This window comes from Patagioenas fasciata, chromosome 14 (genome assembly GCF_037038585.1).
Source record: "Patagioenas fasciata isolate bPatFas1 chromosome 14, bPatFas1.hap1, whole genome shotgun sequence".
Taxonomy (NCBI): domain Eukaryota; kingdom Metazoa; phylum Chordata; class Aves; order Columbiformes; family Columbidae; genus Patagioenas; species Patagioenas fasciata.
Genome location: NC_092533.1, coordinates 3,760,989 through 3,779,206, shown reverse-complemented (window position 1 = coordinate 3,779,206; position 18,218 = coordinate 3,760,989). Strand labels below are relative to the sequence as shown.

The 18,218-nt window shown below is 63.5% G+C and overlaps 3 protein-coding genes across 4 annotated transcripts; all 3 read left to right on the top strand.

Annotated features, from left to right (window-relative positions):
• Nucleotides 1–415: 415 nt before the first annotated feature.
• FAM193B (family with sequence similarity 193 member B) lies at nucleotides 416–8,783 on the top strand. Its single transcript, XM_065849263.2, is given in 11 exon segments — nucleotides 416–465; nucleotides 467–743; nucleotides 2,620–2,859; nucleotides 3,516–3,738; nucleotides 3,929–4,138; nucleotides 4,397–4,796; nucleotides 5,787–5,982; nucleotides 6,358–6,594; nucleotides 7,121–8,105; nucleotides 8,259–8,334; nucleotides 8,418–8,783. Coding segments are annotated over 11 exon segments (2,991 nt in total). The 3' UTR covers nucleotides 8,515–8,783.
• Nucleotides 8,784–8,871: 88 nt separating this feature from the next.
• On the top strand, nucleotides 8,872–15,126 carry DDX41 (DEAD-box helicase 41). Its single transcript, XM_065849265.2, has 17 exons — nucleotides 8,872–9,048; nucleotides 9,147–9,245; nucleotides 9,343–9,502; nucleotides 9,584–9,658; nucleotides 9,792–9,852; nucleotides 10,453–10,589; nucleotides 10,853–10,925; nucleotides 11,102–11,255; nucleotides 11,369–11,505; nucleotides 11,665–11,827; nucleotides 11,928–12,059; nucleotides 12,241–12,312; nucleotides 12,566–12,662; nucleotides 13,019–13,168; nucleotides 13,344–13,415; nucleotides 13,617–13,727; nucleotides 14,292–15,126. The coding sequence occupies exons 1-17, from the start codon at nucleotides 9,025–9,027 to the stop codon at nucleotides 14,426–14,428; spliced, it is 1,854 nt and encodes a 617-aa protein (XP_065705337.1). The 5' UTR covers nucleotides 8,872–9,024; the 3' UTR covers nucleotides 14,429–15,126.
• DOK3 (docking protein 3) lies at nucleotides 14,590–18,166 on the top strand. Of its 2 annotated transcripts, none has more exons than XM_071814659.1 (5): nucleotides 14,590–14,674; nucleotides 16,519–16,812; nucleotides 16,945–17,038; nucleotides 17,124–17,296; nucleotides 17,378–18,166. In XM_071814659.1, the coding sequence occupies exons 1-5, from the start codon at nucleotides 14,621–14,623 to the stop codon at nucleotides 18,107–18,109; spliced, it is 1,347 nt and encodes a 448-aa protein (XP_071670760.1). In that variant the 5' UTR covers nucleotides 14,590–14,620; the 3' UTR covers nucleotides 18,110–18,166. The 2 variants fall into 2 exon arrangements, with proteins under 2 accessions (XP_071670760.1, XP_065705338.1); XM_065849266.2 differs by lacking the exon at nucleotides 14,590–14,674 and adding an exon at nucleotides 15,154–15,210.
• The last annotated feature ends 52 nt before the right edge of the window (nucleotides 18,167–18,218 follow it).

Below are 18,218 nucleotides of genomic sequence, written 5' to 3'. Positions count from 1 at the left end.
GAGCAGGGGCCTCCACGTGTCCCTGTGTCACCAGCACCATGCTCTGCCCCACCGCAGGAGTGCAGCTCCAGTGACAGGAGGTGTTGTATGGAGTGTGTCCTGGCCTCATGTAGACCAGTGCTGTGATGGGTGGTTTTGGAGTGACACATGGCCCCCAGCTGTGCTGCAGGGTGACACTGAGGCTGGCAGGGAGGTGGGGGGCTGAGCTGGCCCTTAGTTCTCCCCGGGGGGCACCCTGGGGCTGTGGGAGCTGGTGGGACTGCACAGGGGAGCAGCAGAACCCCACAGGCAGCTCGGGACCAGGCGGCAGCTGGAAGGCTGGGATGGGGAGAGAGCGGAGCCGCGGATCGTGACGGCGCCACTACCTCCCCCCCGCCAGGTGGCGCGCTGTCGCGCGGTTCTGCCCTCTCCCAAAATGGCGGCGATGGCTTCACCTCTCTGGGCCTTCCCTCCTCCCTCCTTCCCCCGGGCAGGGGCCGGACGGGCCGCGCCGCCATATTGGCTGTTGTCCTGGCTGCGGCGGGCGGCGGGCCGCGCTCGCCATGACTCGCAGGCGGAACAAGGCGGCAGCAGCAGCAGCGGTGGCGGGTGTCTCCGGGCCTCGCCGTGAGAGGGTGACGGGTTCCGACGCTGGGCCTCCTCCCCCTCCTCCGCCACCGCCGCCCCCACCGGAACCGCCCGCCCCGCCTGAGGTGGCGGCAGGAGCGGGCGGCAGCGGGGAGCCCGGCAGAGCCTCCGCTCAGGTACCTGCGGCGGGGACGCTGGCTCTGAGGGGGCTTCAGCCGGTGCGGGGCTGGGTAGGGCCCGGGAGGGCTGGAGGCTGAACCGCGGCTGAAGGCCCTGCCCAGCCCCGCTCGGAGCATCCCTGGGCACCCCCGGTGTCCCCGTGTCCCTCTCCCGGATTTGGAGGCTCCGCTGCACCCTCGGGGGCGGTGATGGGGTGTGCCGGGGTGGGGGGACACCTGCGCCGGGGGGAGCGGGAGGTGAAGCCCCAGCCCTTTCCCGCGGGGCTTGGCTGCCTTGGGGCTGCGGGAGCCGCGTTTGGCGATATCGCTTGGCTGGTTTGGGTTCGGTGGGTGCGCGGGCAGGGCGGCCCTGGCACTCCTGCGGTTGCAGGTGTGGAGCGGCTGTGGGCTGGGGTGTGTGGAGCTGCAGCGGGGCCGCGGCTGCATGGCTGGGGCGCTGGGCTCCCGCTGCAGTGTGGATCCCAGGGGCTGCAGCCGGTGTCTCCCAGCAGTTCAGGGGACCTCGACTCAGCCTTTTCTGGGGAGGGTGAATCGACCAGCGAACCTGGCTCCCACCATCGCCTGCTGCTCCCCCTTGGCAGCACCAGCAGCTCCCAGTGGCGTGAGAGCCAAGGGCTCTCCTGGCTCTGGGGTCTGCGCACCCCTTGTTCCATCCCTGCATGCAGGGACATCTTGTCGATCTGCCCAGGGGACTCGTGTGTGCTCCGGAGGGCAGAGCCCCGGGCTTAGGGACAGGCGCGCTCACCCAGGTGGCACAGCATGCATCGGGGCTGTTCCCACAGTTTCTTCTCGCGGGAGGGTCCAGCCCTACTGCAGGCCATGGCAGGTGGCTCGAGCATCTGCCAAATGGGCTCCCGCGCCTCTGGCTGCCTGACGCCCCTTGCCGTGCCCGGCTGCTACCGCCTGCCCCGGGTCGCGGGTGGTCAGATGCGCTGGGTGTGTTGGGAAGAGCCGTCCTGTCACCCGCTGTGTGCAGTGGTGGCCGCATCTGCCGCTGCTGAGACACAGGGTGGCCTGGGAGCCACCTCCTCCCCGTGGCCGGGTGGGCAGGGGGGCTGTGCCCCCCCTCTGCTCTCCTTGGCCTCTGACCTTTGCTTCACCTTGAGCCTGGGAGATGCCATCTGTTTCGCAGCAGCAGTTCAATGTGCGGCTCATTGTCGCGGGGCCCTGCCGCGGCACAGACAATGGGGGCCCCCTCGCCTGCGCCACGCTGGGCTCGTCACGGCTGTCAGGGCTCCGGCAAGCCTGTGAGCTGCGGCCCTGGCTCCTGCCGCAGCGCCCGGCGGGAAACCCCAACCTGGCTGCCCCATGTGGGGAGAGCGTGGGGCAGTGCTAGGGACTGCACCCCACCCCACAGGGCTGTGCCGCTGGCTGTGCAGAACAAAGAGGTGGGAGGGAGGGCCCGAGGCTCTTGGTTAACGTCGTGGGTGGTCTGCGATGGGTGAAGAGGGGGGGGTTGTGGTTGCCAGACCCCCCCTTTGGATCCCTGCTAGGCGATTTCTGTAGGTCTTGCTTTGCCATGCACGTCCCCTTGGTCCTGCCATATCAGAAGTGACAGTGGGAGTTGCTGGTGGCCTCCCAGCCTTGCTTGGTGGTGGGGCTGTCTCTTTAGCACGGTGTGGTTTTCCCAAAGGTCCAAAATGCGTGCAGTTGGCATGTGGCAGGCTGGCAGCAGCTGGGCAGCCTGAGGCCGCTCTCCTCCGGTGGGAGGAGGTTCAGTCCCCATGTAGCTTATAAGAAATTCTCTCATTTGGTGTCAGCATCCCGAGGTCTCATTTGCTGCCTCGTCTGCCCTGCACCTGCGCTGACCTGGGGCCCTGCCATGTGTCAGCCGACATCTGGGGTGACTCGTGGTCTGTGTGTCCTTCTGCAGGTGCTGCCCACCGCCAACCAGTCAGTGCAGACATGCTGCCTGCTCTGTCACCGGGAGCGCAAGGACTGGGGAGGGCCATCCCACAATGGGCTGGTTTCCCCGGGCGAGAGGCTGCCACCGGACTTCGTGCCAACGCTCGTGCAGAACCTCCTGGGAGAAATGCCGCTGTGGATCTGCCAAAGCTGCCGGAAGAGCGTGGAGGAGGAAGAGCGGCGGGCGGTGCAGGAACAGGCCCTGGCGGTAAGCGGTTATGGGGCTGGGGTTGGAAAGGCCGGGACTGTAGCTCCTAGGACCGCTGTGCTGATCACTCTGTGGCACTGGTTGGATATACGGGTCCCCTCCTTGCTCGGAGCCAAATGCCTTGGACATCCCAGCCCTGCTGCTCCCTGCAGCCACGCTGCCCTCCCTGGGCTGCTGCTGCCTCTGTGGGGAAGCGCTGCGGTGGGACAGAGTGTGGCACCGTGGAGGCTTCTCAAAGCCACCAGCCCCACTCTGCTGTGCATTGTGCACTGTGTCACCCCAGTCCCAGAGCTGCTCCCCACCCTCACACCGGGTCTCCCTGGAACGGTAGCACGTGCCGGGGCACGTGCTTGCCCGTGTGTGGAGCTTGGGGACAGAGCAGCTCCCTCCTGCTTGGCTTTATTTAACCGTGGCCTGGTTTGAGTGGGACTAGGGCATGGCCCAGCCATGCTGGCTTTGCCCTGGGAGTCCAGGTATGTCGCTGTTGGACAGAGGGGCTGTTTGCTGTCCCTGAGATGGTGACAGGAGTGGTCCCCATGTGCTGAGCCCCTACTTCAGGGCTTTAAAGGGGGTCTTGGTGCCAGTGCGATGAGGCCAAGGACCTCCCGCTTGCCCTCTCGCCCTGCTGCTGCTTCACTCTGTGTTTTCCTTGCCAGGTTTCGTTATCCCACACATCCTGCAAGTCGCAGTCTTGTGGGGGTGGCTCCCACTCCCCTTCCTCCTCCTCCTCCTCTTCTTCCTCCTCGTGTCATGGGAACTCAGGGGACTGGGACCCCAGCTCTTTCTTGTCTGCTCACAAGCTCTCGGGCCTCTGGAACTCGCAGCACACCAATGGGGCAGTGCAGGGCAGCCCCCTTGGGGCCCCTTCTGCTGCACTAGGTGAGTTGAAGCCGGCTGTGGGGTTGGGCAGAGCTTTCTGCCCACTCCTTGGCTTGGACAGTTTCCTTGTGGGCACCCATCTGGTAACAGGGGTGGGCAGGCTGGGCCTCTGCCAGTGCCAGCAGGACGCCTGGGACTCTGCAAAGGCCGAGGGTGCAGTGGGCCGGCCCTAGCTCCCCTTTCCTTCCAGGTGACAAGCACCCGGGCCTTGCTCTCCCTCCGGAGTGCGCCAGCCAGACGCCTGCCGTGGCGCCGGGGCTCAAGGCCTGTCCCTACAGCCACGCAGCCTCCCCTGCCTCCAGCAGTGCTGCCCCGGGCTCGCCTCTGCCTACCTCACTCGACTTCTGCAAGACGCTGCCGAAGCAGTTCAAAAGCATGTGCCGGAGGGCCACCCCGCCAGGTGCGTGCCACACAGCCTGCGCTGCCCCAGCACCTTTTCCCTTGCTCTGCTATTCCCAATTCTTGCGGGGAGACGTGGTGCTGCTGAGGCCCCTGGTGAGCAGGGGTGGCTTCTAGCCCAAGTGTCCTGCTGCCTGGGGGGGCAGGGCTTGTCTCACAGAGAAGTGGCCTGTGCAGAGGTGGTGGGTGGCCCTGAGCCCAGCCCTGGCCAGTGCAGGACAGCCAGTGTCTGACTGTCTCTGCTCCTGCCCCTCTGCAGGTGAGGCCTTCCACTCCTCGGAGCATCATCAGCACTCGGACCTCACTGCTCCTCCTAACAGTCCCACTGGCCTCCCCTCCCAGCCGCCAGCGCTGATCCCCTCCAAGCAGACGCCTGCCCACCCGGGGCCCTTCAGCTCCCCGCCCCACGTCCCACAGGCCGCGCTCTTCCCCATACCCAGTGCGCAGGCAGCAGCCCCGAAGCCGGCGTCTGAGTCCCCTCCCACCGGCACGGTTTCTCACAGCCTGGGGTCGTGTAAGAGCCCTCACCTACCCCCTGCCAACGTGCCACTGCTGAAGATGCCACCTCCGCTGTCAGGCTGTGCTCACCCCTGCAACGGGCACTGCAGTACGTCGCTCATCCCTTCTCCCGCTGCCCACCAGCTGCCCAGCTCGAACAGGTGAGTAGAGGAGCCCGTGCCCATGTCCAGCCTCTCTCCTTGCTGGGCAGTGCTGCCCTTTCTCCCACCCGTGCCCACAGATGCGCTTTTCCCCGTGGAGGGACCGGCTGCCCTGGCATGGTGGTGTGGGGAGCTGCTGTCTGTGTGGGCCAGTTCTGCTGCTGCAGACCCCGGTCTCTGAGGGTCGAGCTCTTTCTTTCCCCACATGTCTTCTCCCTGCGGTTCTCCTGTAGTAACTGTGGTGCAGAAGAGACTGTGCTTGCTCCTTCTCCAGCTAAAAGACCCAAAGGAGCCGCCTGGTCAACCTGCTGTTGGCCAACAGGACTTTTGTCAGTGAGACCCGTCAGGCAGCTGTGGCACTGAGCAAAGGTCCTCGAGAAGATGAAGCCTGTGGATTTGTGGTTCTGCTCTCCTGCTCCTCCGGCCCTTTCTGGGCTGCCTGTGCCCTGGAAGAGAGCACGCTGAGTCGCGGGTGCTGGTCCCTCTCTGCTGATTAGTGCTCCCTGTGGAGGGCGAGCCGGGTTCTGAGCTGGAGCTCGAGGAATGGTGCTGTGGGCCCTGCCCGAGGCTCCCTGGCTCTGAGCTGGGGGGTCTGTGCCTGCGGGAGCCGGGCCTGCCTGCACGCGGGGCTGTCTGGCAGCTGCATGCGGTTCAGCGTTCCTGGGCTACCTGCCGCCCCCAGTGAGTACCGGTCCCTGCCCTGGAATCAGCTGGTGGCCTGGCAGGGGGACGCTGCTTTCTGGGGCTCTGGTGCGCCAGCCTCCTGCCTGCCAGAGGCCCTGGGGGGCGAGGAGCGACAGATGTCTTGTGCCGTGGGCTCCTCTGGTATCTCCCCAACAGGAGGAGGATGCAGGGGAGGGGGTTTGTCTGTGAATTCTTCTGCTTGGGCACGAGCTGCCCTGGGAGGGTGTTCCTACACATGTAGTGTGGGGCAATTTTTGAGACCACTGGGCTCCTGCTCACCTCTTGCCCTTCTCCCCTTCTCCTCAGGGACCCCTCTTGCAAAGGGCACAAATTCCCCAACGGTACCAGCTGCCACCCGCCGCAGCCATGCGAGGCAGACGAGGGGCTCGGGGAGGACGAGGACAGCAGCTCGGAGCGCAGTTCCTGCACCTCCTCCTCCACCAACCAGAAAGACGGGAAGTTCTGCGACTGCTGCTACTGTGAGTTCTTCGGCCACAATGCGGTGAGTGAGAGGCTGGTCTGCAGCCACCCCTGGTCCTTGCGCTCCGTGGTGAGATGTTACACAGTCCATGTGCCGAGAACGCAGAGGTGGGCACATCAGCCAGGGCTGTTCCCTGCCACCATGTGCGTCCCTCCTTCATTTCCCTCCTGCGTGCTGGTCCCCTTGTTCCCTTCTTGCAGCCGCCTGCCCAGCCCTGGGGCTTGGCACAGCTGGCCAAACCCTCCAGCTTGGTGCTGGAAAAGAGTTCAGTGAAGGCTGTGCCAACTTATCTCACTGAGACCTTGGGGAAGGGAGCAGTTGGGGAGGTTGGTGGGGGACCAGTGGGTCGTGCTGGCTTTGCGTGCCGCCTGCCCTGACAGCACTGGCCCCCCGCAGCCCCCAGCCGCTCCCACGAGCCGCAACTATGCTGAGATCCGGGAGAAGCTGCGTTCGCGCCTCACCAAGAGGAAAGAGGAGCTGCCGCAGAAACTAGGGCACAACAGTGGCTCGGGAGAGCCTGCTGTGGACCACCGCAATGTGGACGAACTGCTGGACTACATCAACAGCACGGAGCCCAAGCCCCTGAACAGTGCCAAAGCAGCCAAGCGGGCGCGGCACAAGCAGAAGAAGAAGGTGAGGCTGGGTGGGGGGAAGCGCTGCCCGGGCACAGGCTGCAGGAGAGAGGTCAGGGGAAGACTGTACAGGGCTTTGCCTCATCTCCCTTACATCCATTTGGTGTCGTGAACGCTGTGTCCTTTGTTGTCCCTTTCCTCTGAAGTGGCAGCAGTGCCTGGCTCCATGCAAGGCTTCCCCTGTGCCTTCAAAGGCCAGCCCAGCCTTCCCTGGTGCTTTGGGCTGCGCTGTCCTGCCTGCTCTGACAAACACCACACATCTGTGGTGAGGAGAAACAATACTGTGATGGCTTCTGCTGATTCCTCGTGCCCAGAGCAGTGTCTGGCGTGCAGTGTGGTGGCTCTTGTGGTGCCCAGAGGGGACACGCAACAGTTCAGGCACTGTGGAAGATGTGGGGTGCCTGTGTTGAGCACTGACCCCCGGGTTTGCTGTCTGGCAAAGCTGGTGCACGGTGAGCCAGCCCCATGGGCTCCTCACGTGCCACTGTGGCTCTGGCCACCCGCCCTTCATGGCACCTGTGTTGCAGGAGAAGGAGAAAGCCCAGCTGGAGGCGGAGGCCCAGAAGCGGGCAGAGCGCGTCCCTGCGGCCAGCCAGGCCAGGGAGCCGTCTGAGGAGAAGCTGCTGGAGTGGCCAGAGCTGGAGCAGGTGAACAGCTTCCTCAGCAGCCGGCTGCAGGAGATCAAGAACACCATCAAGGACTCCATCCGGGCCAGCTTCAGCGTCTATGACCTCAACCTGGATGTCAACGACTTCCCCAAGAAGGCAGCTGTCCTGGAGCAGAAGAACCTGCTCTCTCACCTCAACGGCTCCTCCGACTTGCAGGACATAGACCTGGCCTTGGCCCCGCTGAGCCTGGGCCCCACCAAGAGCCAGGCGCTGCTACGGGGCGAGCCAGGCCCCCGATGGGGTGAGGGCCACGGGGAGCCGCCGCCAGCCCCGGCAGCCGAGAATGGCGTGGTGAAGCGCCTGAGCGCTGTGCCCAGCCTCTCCCGCATGATCTGGGTGCAGTCCAAGGCTGCAGACTCTGCCGCCGACAGCAGCGGGCTGAGCCTGGAGCCCAAGGAGGGGCCACAGCACAAAGGGCCAGAGCCGCTGGAGCCAGTGCCTGCAGGGAGCCGGCAGCGGAAGAACAAGCGGCAGAGCGGGCAGGCGAAGAAAGGGGAGGGAGCTGCTGCCGTGCCTGGGGGCCAAGCCCGGCTGGAGAGCCCTGGGGCGAAGGGGCAGGTGCTGGGAACCAAACACCCTTCCAAGGCCAGTGCCGCAGAGCTGCAGCGGGCAGGTGGCTGTGCCGAGCCAGGGGAGAGCGGCAAGGGGCAGACGTGGGCCAGTGGCAGCCGGACGGAGAAGGAGAGAAGCAGCGAGTGGAAAGGCCGGAGGGGAGATGGCAAAGCGGAGCTGCTGGAGCTGGCGCAGCAGCCGCCTGCCCCCCCTGCCCTGGGGGGCTCCCCCCAGCCCAAGGGCAAGAGCAGGAAGAGCCGGAACAAGGTGGAGAAATCCAATACCTCAATCGGTGAGTGGGTGCCAGGAGTGCTGTGCTGCACTATCCTGCTCTTAGTGGCCATTTCTCGCTGATTCCCTGCCCATCGCCTCCCCGCCCTGTCCCCGCTGCCCTGCCAGCCCTTGCCCCTCCGGCAGCGCTGACCTCTGCTCTTTTCTCCACCAGATGATGTGTTCCTGCCCAAGGACCTGGACGGGGCTGAGATGGATGAGACTGACAGAGAAGTGGAGTATTTCAAGAGGTGAGTGGGGGCTGTGGGGAGCTGAGCGCTGCCTGGGAAGAGCAAGGGGCTGGTGCTGACCGGGACTCTCCTCTCCCTGCCAGGTTCTGCCTGGACTCGGCCAAGCAGACACGGCAGAAGCTCGAGGTGAACTGGACCAACTTCACCCTGAAGAAAACCACTTCCAGCGCAGCCCAGTGAGGTGCGAGGGGGGCCACCCCCCACCCACGGCCGCTCGCCTCTCCTCACTGTGCCCCCGCCTCGCCTCGGTGGGGTCTCCTGCTCTGCGGGGACCCCGGTGCTCTCCTGCCCCGCGGGGACCCCTGGGGCTCCCCCGTCCTCCTGCCCCTGCCCGCGGGGTGACCCCGGCCGTCCTGTCTGCCTCCCCGCCGGTGCACAGCCCCCTGTGCCGCGGGGAAGGACCGTGCTGGACCCAATAAAGAACTTTTTAATTTTTTATTTTATTTAAACCCCGCTGTCTGCTGCTTTTCTGCCGCGCCCGCACTGGGGAGGGGAAAGGGCAGCGCCGTGCGCCTTCTGCGGAGGTTTGGCAGCTGAGGCGACCCGTCGGGCTCTCCCTCTGCTCCCGCGCGGGGTGCGGGCGTGGCGCCGCGCTGCTGGGCAACGGCTCCAGTCCCTCAGCCGTCACTTCCGGCGCGCGGGATTTACATCCGGGGCGGTGCGGCGCGGCGGTTGCGCGGAGACGGCGCCATGGAGGCCACGGCCGAGCGGAAGGTGCGGACGATCCGGGTCCGGTCCGGTGCCGCCGGTTCTGGGGGGGCGGGCAGCGCCGGTGCCGCTGCGGGCCGACCTCACCTCGCGTCTCCCCACAGAGGCAGCGGGAGGAGGCGGCGGAGACGTCCGACCTGTCCGGGGAGGACGATGACGACTACGTGCCTTACGTGCCCGTCAAGCAGCGCAAGCAGCAGATGGTAACGGGGGAGCGGGGCCCGGCGCTGCCGGGAGAGGGCTCCGAGCGGCCCTTCCGCCGCGACGCCGCTCACTCCACCTCGACCCGCTCTCCTCCAGCTGCAGAAGCTGCTGCAGATGCGGCGGAAGGTGGTGTCGGAGGAGGAGCAGCGGGACAGCGGCAGCGAGCAGCGCGGGGACGAGGATGACATCCCCCTGGGGCCGCAGTCCAACATCAGCCTCCTGGACCAGCACCAGCACCTCAAGGAGAAGGCGGAAGGTGGGGGAGCGGCGGGTGGCTGGGCCGGGTGGCTTTCGGGAGCCACCGAAACCTCTTCACTGTTTCCCTGACTCTCTGCAGCTCGAAAGGAGTCGGCCAAGGAGAAGCAGCTGAAGGAGGAAGAGAAGATCCTGGAGAGTGTGGCAGAGGGACGAGGTGAGCGCTGGGAGCTCTGTGTCTCTTGGATCCCTCCCTAGAGCTGGGCAGCGGCAGCAGCATCACCCGCCTCACGGCACTCGGGATGTTCACACCCGGAGATGCCCTGACCTGATGGGCTTTGTTCTTGCAGCTTTGATGTCAGTGAAGGAGATGGCCAAGGGCATCACCTACGATGATCCCATTAAAACCAGGTGCGATTCACAGTACAGAGGTTATTTTTCTGAAAACATCAGTTCCTTGTGACTGAGGAGAACTGGAAGCCATGCAGCCCAGTGGGAGGAGTGCTGGCTTCTCTCTTGCTTTATTGCCTGGCTTCTTACTGCTGTACATAAATTTGAAGGCTGTTGAGCTGCCTTAGATGTTATTTTATATGTTGTTAAGATTTGCTAGAGTGTGTTTATGTTAAACTTGAATACTTGAGATGGATCTTTAGACGTTGGTGGTGACTAACTTAGAGGAAGATACTGAGTGAGCCCACAGAGCCAGTGCTGCTTAAGGCACCGTCAGGGAAATGACTGAGATGCATGCAAAAGATTTTGGCGTGTTCCATCCTCAGACTCTTCTGAGCTGCGAGCTTGGGACTTCTTACTGAAACTCTAGGGAAATGTTTGATGTGTGGAACTGGTGTGGATCTGTTCTTGTGTTCACACCAAGAAGCCTCTCGGGGTTCCCTTTTTTCCCAGGTGGGTTATTTGAGCCTGATAGGGGTTTCCCTGGGCCTCCGTGGAGGCTGCTGGCTCTGGAGCCTGAGCCTCATCCTGCACCCCAACCTTTCTCTGTTGCCTTCGCAGCTGGAGAGCACCTCGTTACATCCTGGGCATGTCAGAGGCGCGACACGATCGCGTGCGCAAGAAGTACCACATCCTGGTGGAGGGGGAAGGAATCCCGCCCCCCATCAAGAGCTTCAAGGAGATGAAGTTCCCAGCGGGTGTGTTGGGAGGGGAGCCTGGCCGGGCGGGGGGCAGAATCCTCCTGGGAAACAAACGCGTGTCAGCGAGCGAAGCTGTTGGATCTTTGGCGCTCAGTTTTAGCGGGGTCACAGCTCTAATTAACAGTGGTGGCTGTGTCACCTGGCTGCTGGCCCAAGGGGTGTTTGTCACTGATGGAAGAGCTGCTGCTGGGACTTGAGTTAGAGGGGAATTTGGGAAAAACTTCAGGTTGTGAACAGATGTCCCCCTTGTTCCCTGACAGCCATCCTGAGGGGCCTGAAAAAAAAAGGGATTCAGCAGCCAACGCCCATCCAGATCCAAGGCATTCCCACCATGTGAGTGCTCTGTGCCTGTCCTGGAGCGGGGGGTGGGTTCTTCCTACCGCCCACCCCATGCTGTGAGCCGGGCACCCTGCCCTGGTGACAGACGTACCCTGTCACCTCACCCAGCCCGGGAGGTCGGAGTCATCCTGTGATGCTCTTCCTCACCACTGGTCCTGTTTCTCCACCAGCCTCTCAGGAAGGGACATGATTGGCATCGCGTTCACTGGTTCTGGGAAGACCTTGGTGTTCACCCTCCCGGTGATTATGTTCTGCATGGAGCAGGAAAAGAGGCTGCCCTTCTCCAAGCGAGAGGGACCCTATGGACTCATCATCTGTCCCTCGGTGAGTGTCGGGGGCACGGTGGCATGCAGGAAGACACTTATATTGCTATTTGGTGGCAATCATGGATCCTCCCTGCAGGAACACGTAGGAATGAGTAAGTTTTGTCTCTGCAGCGGGAGCTGGCCCGGCAGACCCACGGCATCATCGAGTATTACTGTCGCCTGCTGCAGGAGGACGGGCTGCCCCCGCTGCGCTGTGCCCTCTGCATCGGGGGCATGTCTGTCAAGGAGCAGATGGAGACCATCAAACAGTGAGACCTTGGATGGGGTTGTGGGGCTGGAGCTGTGCTGCTCTGTTTTCTGGCAGGGGACTGAGGGGTGACACCCTGGCTGGGTGGCTTTGGAAAGGTGCCAAGTGGGAGTTACCTTTCCTATGTGTCAGAACCCAAGGGCCTTCTCTCGTCCCACAGTGGTGTGCACATGATGGTGGCAACTCCTGGCCGCCTGATGGACCTGCTGCAGAAGAAGATGGTGAGCCTGGACATCTGCCGCTACTTGGCCTTGGATGAGGCTGACAGAATGATTGATATGGGCTTTGAAGGGGATATCCGTACCATCTTCTCCTATTTCAAGGTACTGAGCTGGCACAACACGAGCTCCCTGATACTCAGTCCCTGTACCCACCTGGTTCGGTGAACGCTAAATCCTCACCCACACCGTGTTCCCTGCGCAGGGTCAGCGGCAGACCCTCCTCTTCAGTGCCACGATGCCCAAGAAGATCCAGAACTTTGCCAAGAGTGCCCTGGTGAAGCCCATCACCATTAACGTTGGGCGAGCAGGTGCTGCCAGCCTGGACGTCGTGCAGGTGAGGTGGTTGGGATCTCCATCACGCCTGTGTGGGAGGCCAGCACTGCACAGGAGGGCACTTGATGCCTCCTGTGTTAGGGAGCTGGTGTGCCTGGCTCTCCTTCCCCAGGGGTTACAGGCTACCGAGCAATGGCAGTTTCTCTGCTGCCTGCCTGACCCATCTCTGTGCTTGTTCCTAGGAAGTGGAGTATGTGAAGGAGGAGGCCAAGATGGTGTACCTCCTCGAGTGCCTGCAGAAGACCCCACCGCCTGTGAGTAGCGTGTTCTGGCAGCACCACAGCCCCGCGGCACAGGTGGAGCTGGCAGTGGGGACACAGTGTGACGCTGCAGGGCTCTGCCGTGGGTGTGGTGGGCGTGTGAGCAAGCCGTGCTACGCGTGCAAGCGAGTCCTGGGCCAAAGCTGTTCTGTGCTCTGCTCAGTGAGCGGGAGCGAGTTTCCTGGGGGTTTGTGCTAGTGCCAGCGCGCAGAAAGGTGGCCCTTCCATGGTGTCTGTGCTGTGGCAGGTGCTGATCTTTGCGGAGAAGAAGGCGGATGTCGATGCAATCCATGAGTACCTGCTGCTCAAGGGTGTGGAAGCTGTGGCCATCCACGGAGGAAAAGGTCAGTGAGGGTGTCGGGGAGGCCCTGGCCACAGTGTGGCCCTGCCTGACCCTGCTCCTGCTGGGCTGGCACGTGGCCACAGGAGGTCTCGGCGTGCAGCAGTTTGTGATGGTGTGAGGAAGGGCTGTGGCAGGGTCAGGAGTGAACACCACGTTGTATGTGGCAGATATAAACACAGCGCAGGTCCCCGTGGACCCCGAGGTCCCTCTGCTCCTTTATTTGGGGAAAGGCTGCACAGGCCCTCTCGCTGGGGAAGCCCTGTCTGAGTGGTGCTTGGCTCTGAGGCTGCTAGGTTGTTGCAGTAGGTGGGACTGGGAGCTCTGCCCTTGCTGATCTTCTCTACTGGACCTTTGCAGATCAGGAGGAACGGACAAAAGCCATCGAGGCCTTCCGGGATGGAAAGAAGGATGTCCTGGTTGCCACTGACGTCGCTTCCAAGGGCCTGGACTTCCCAGCCATCCAGCACGTCATCAACTACGACATGCCGGAGGAGATTGAGAACTACGGTGGGGACTGGGCACTGTGGGGGACCCATGAGGGCCTGTTGGGGGACCCACGAGGGCCTGTTGGGGGGCATGCAGAGGCCAGCAAGGCTCTGAGCTTGTCTCTGCCGTGGCTGGGGGCAGGGACAGTCTGTCATGTTGCATTTGTCCAGGCCTAATCCTGTCTCTTTCTCCACAGTTCACCGTATCGGGCGTACAGGCCGTTCAGGCAACACTGGCATTGCCACCACCTTCATCAACAAGGCCTGCGGTGAGAAACAGTGTGGGGCTGGGGGCTGCCCGGGGGGGCTGAGGCTGCAGGAGGTGGCTGGGTGGTGGGACTGCCTCTGCCTTTGCACGAGGGGTGATCCTGAGCGAGCAGGGGCGAGTGGTGATGGCCCATGGAAGGCGGATGGTGACGTGGGGCAGTGGCCCTGCCGGGGCTGTGTCTGACCCATGTCTCTGCCCCCAGACGAGTCTGTGCTGATGGACCTGAAGGCCCTGCTCCTGGAGGCCAAGCAGAAGGTGCCACCTGTGCTCCAGGTGCTGCACTGCGGGGATGAGACCATGCTGGACATCGGAGGTGAGAGACCTGGGCTGGCACAGGGTCCTCCCGCAGGGCTGTTGAGATACCTGCGTTGCGGACAGGACCCCCAGCTCCTGTTGCGGTTCCTCTTCTGTGAGGACAGGCTGAGCGAGTTGGGGTCGTTCAGCCTGGAGAAGAGAAGGCTCTGGGGAGATCATTTTGTGGCCATTAGTACTTAAAAGTGGCCTATAAGAGAGAAGGGGACAGACTTTTTAGCAGAGCCTGTTGCGATAGGACAAGGGGTGATGGTTTTAACTTAAAGGAGAGAGATTCAGCCTAGACATGAAAAAGAAATTTTTTACAACAAGGGTGGTGAGAGCCTGGCCCAGGTTGGCCAGAGAGGTGGTGGATGAACCATCCCTGGAGACATCCCAGGCCAGGCTGGACGGGGCTCTGAGCAACCTGAGCTGGTGAAGATGTCCCTGCTCATGGAAGGGGTGGCACTGGATGAGCTTGGAAGGTCCTTTGCAACCCAGAATGATTCCTGTGTGGGCAGCCTGGTGCTGTGGCAGTGTGGGTAGATGCTGGCATGGCTCCCTGACCTCATCCCTCCCATTGCAGGCGAGCGCGGCTGTGCCTTCTGCGGCGGCCTGGGCCATCGCATCACCGACTGCCCCAAGCTGGAGGCGATGCAGACCAAGCAAGTCAGCAACATCGGCCGCAAGGACTACCTGGCCCACAGCTCCATGGACTTTTAACCTGGGTCACGTGCTGCCCAGCGCTCCCCTGGCGCGGTCCTGGGTTCCCTCTCAGCCGGGGCAGTGCCACAGCTGCTCTCGCCTTTCCCAAGCCCAGGGGCCCGTCCTGCACTGCTGTGGCCCCTTCTCCAAGCATTTGGTCACTGGGGCTGTTGCCAGCCCAGTCTGACAAAGCTCCTGCCCTGGGAGGAAATGTGTGGAGCTGCTGCAACAGCCCCTTACATCAGCAGTGTGTTGGGCAAGCAGGTAGGGGTGCCCGAGGGGAGGAGGAAGCCCTAGGTGGGGTGGGTGGGCTGTTGCCTGCTGCCCCTGCCTGTCCCCTGCAGTGGTGTGGCTTGGGTTTTAATGTCACTGCCCCCCAAAACCCCTCAATTTCTGCGGGACTGTCCCCATTACCTGGTTTTGTGCCTCCTCAGCTGTTCCCATATCCCACAAACGCTCTGATGCAGCGGGGTGAGGCTGAGTCGGGTGGTACCCTTAGCGCTTCCTGCGCTCTGCCTGTGTGCGTTCTGCCCCACTGCCCCTCTGTAAGGAGGAGGGCAGACAGACGGGCATGTCCCGTGGCCCAGCGTCTGCCCCTCATCCCACACACCGAAAAGGGGAAGTTGATGAGAGGAGGAAGTCTGCCCCGTGCGCTTGCTTCAGCTGCAGCAGTCACATTTTCTCTGCTGCTGGTAGCGTGAGTCCCTGATCCTCGCGCTGGCTGCCAGAGCGGCGCTGGGTACATGGAGAGACCAGTGAAGGATGGGATCCTCTATGTGCAGCACTGCAAATTTGGAAAGGTAAAGGGTGGATTTGGGGCTGGGTACAAGGCTTGCCCTCATTTTTTCTTGATCCCACGCTGGGCCCTCGGCAGCCTGGGGCAGGGGGACTGCACCAGACCCCTCGGAGCTGCCCCAGGAGCGGCGCTCTCTGTACAGAGAGGGGACTCATCCATGCAGGCACCTGCTGGGGCTCACTCCTGCGCGTGGGGTCCCTCTTCTCGCTTGGTCACCGTGCGGTTCGCAATGAAACAATAAACGCGTGTTAACGAGGCACAGCTCCAGCGTGTGTGTGGGAGTGGGGCAGCACGTGGGACGCAGCTTTTTGACCTGAGAGACCAGCGTGGTCCACAAGGCACCCCTCACGGCTTAACCTGCTGCCCCAGGCCCTCAGGGTGGGCACCAAGTGCTGCAGCCCTCTGGGTATGGCATGGGTGACACAATGGGGGTCCCTGCAGGGTTGAGCCAGCTCTGGGGAGCTGTCAGCCAGGTGCTGGCCCTGCCAGCGCACTGGCCATGCCTTAGCAGTGTCCCCTACGCTGGTCATGCCCCTGGGGGGGTCTCAGTGGATGTACTGGGATACAATCCCACTCCCACCTCCCCACCAAGCAAGAGCCAAGTCCCAGAGCCAAACCGGGCAAGCCCTGCTTGCGTGGGGCCAGTGCCCAGTGTGTAGGAGGCAGGCAGGATGGCAAGGGTGGGTATTTTGGGTGCCTGGTTTCTGCAGGGCGGAGGTTCTGCTGTGCTTGCGAGGTGCGCAGGGGCACGCGCCCCCTCCATCCCATGATGGGCTGGGAAGCTGCTGGTGCCGCAGAGCCTCCCCTGGGAGGAAATCGGCTGCGAGCTGCAGGGCCTGGCCGTGCTTGACAGATGCGAGTGAGGCTGCCAGCAGGAGCCTCAGCAGCTTAAAATGGCTTTAATTTGCATCAGGGTCTGTCCTGAGAACAGCTCAGGAGCTCAGCTGCAGCAGCAGCAGGCCAGCACTTGCAGCAGGGAACAAAGAGCAGGACCTGGTGCTCAGCGAGCTGGGAGCGTGACTCACCCAGTGGGCCAGGCTGAGCTCACTCAGGGAAAGGCTCCCCCTTGCCCCGGATTTGGGACCGCATGGGACCGCACTGCCCAGCAGCTCTGGGGGTCTGTGTGGCCCCGGCTCGCCGTGGCCTCCCAGTGTTCTGCAGGTGCAGGCTGGGACACCCCCCTGCCTCCTCCTGCCCCATACAGCTCTTCCTGAGCGCTGTCAGCCCCACGTGGAGGGCAGCACCGCGAGGGCGCAGCAAGCAGCTCTTTGCTGACCGATTTTTCCCTGCTTGTGCCCTTGCTGTGCCTCAGAGGTCCTGGAGGAAGATGCGAGCCCAGCTCTTTGCCGCCAGCCCCTCTGGTGTGGCCCGCATGGAGAAGTTTGATGTGAGGGATGATGGCACAGCCCTGGACAAGACCTCCCTGCGGCGGTGTGCCCGCCGGGTGATCCGCCTCTCGGACTGCATCTCTGTGGGCCCAGCAGGCACTGAGAGCTGCCCCAAAGCCACCGCTGCCTTCTACCTCACCACCACAGAGAAGAGCTACGTGCTGGCAGCCGAGCGGCGGGACGAGTGGATCACCCAGCTCTGCCAGCTGGCCTTCCAGGTACCGTGGGGTTCAGCATCGCCAGGACCCCTTGTGCTGGTCCTGGCTTGGGTGAGCTGAGTGCTCCGGGGTGAGTGGGCAGGCAGGGGGCCTTGTGCTTCCCCAGGCTCCACTCACATTCCTCTGTTTCAGGGTGCAAAGGAGACTGTGCAGAACAGCACCAGGACCCAGCCCAGCCCCACTGTCCCCATGGAGGAGAACTCCCTCTACGCATCCTGGCAGGACTGTATGTGCAGGGGTGCTGGATGGGGCAGGGATGGGTTCTGGCTCAGTGCTGCGGTGCTGACCCTCGCCTTGCTCTGCTCCCATAGTGACCGAATTTCCAGTGCTGGTGATCCGGACAGACGCGTCCGACCGCTGCAGCCTGCATGGGCACTACCTGCTCTCAGCCCTTCCACAGAGACTGACACTGAAGGACCCGCAGTCCCACCAACCTGTGCTCACCTGGCCCTACGCCTTCCTCCGCAAGTTCGGCCAGGATCAGGTGGGTGCCCTACTCCCTCCCTGGGGCTGCTGCCTGCCCTGGGTAGGTGCCAGCCCCTCACCCTGCCATCTGAACCCACAGGCCATCTTCTCCTTCGAGGCTGGACGCCGCAGCGACTCCGGTGAGGGCACCTTCACCTTCAGCACCCCACGGGCCTCGGAGCTGTGCCGGGCTGTGGCTGCCGCCATCGCCTGCCAGCAGCAGGGCAAGGATGCCCCAGACCTCCAACTCTTCTGCACCCCAGATCCCCAGCTCACTGCACAGGGCCCTGAATCCCAGCCCTGGGGCCCTGGGGCTGAGGAATGCCAGCCCAGCCCACCCCGGGGGGGGACACAGCCTGCCTCCCATCCCCCCACCAGCCTCCTCCACTTCCCCACCCCAGAGCCAGAAGCCCCAAGCCCCATCATTTACGCCTCTATCGCCCGGGGCCAGCAGCCCCTCTGCGGGCAAGGGGAGCCAGGCCCTAGCGAGCCCTGGGCCGGGGGGAAGCTGCTCCCTGAGCATCTTTACGAGAACATCTTCACCACGGAGCCACGTCCTGCGGGGGCAGAGGAAGAGGAGGAAGCGCAGTGGGAGCTGGGGTGCCGGCAGGCCCCTGAGGGCCACAGCAACGAGGTGGGCCCCCTCTATGACAACCGGGCTGCCCTGGCACAGCTGCCGCGGGGCAGCCCCCAGCCCCCCGAACAGGGCTGGAGCCGGGGGGGGCAGGAGGCGCTACCGGGGCGCCCTGGGCACAAACCCCAGAGCAACCTCCGGGCCAAGCTGGTGCGGCTGCTCAGCCGGGAGACCTCCAGCCCGCAGGACTGGGCCTGAGGCCGAGCTGGACGCCGTTCGCTGGTGTGGTGCGGTGAATAAACAGCCTGGGACTGAGTCGGCTCCGCGGGTGCTGCGGGGGCGGCCGGGGGTCGGTGTTAGGGCTGGG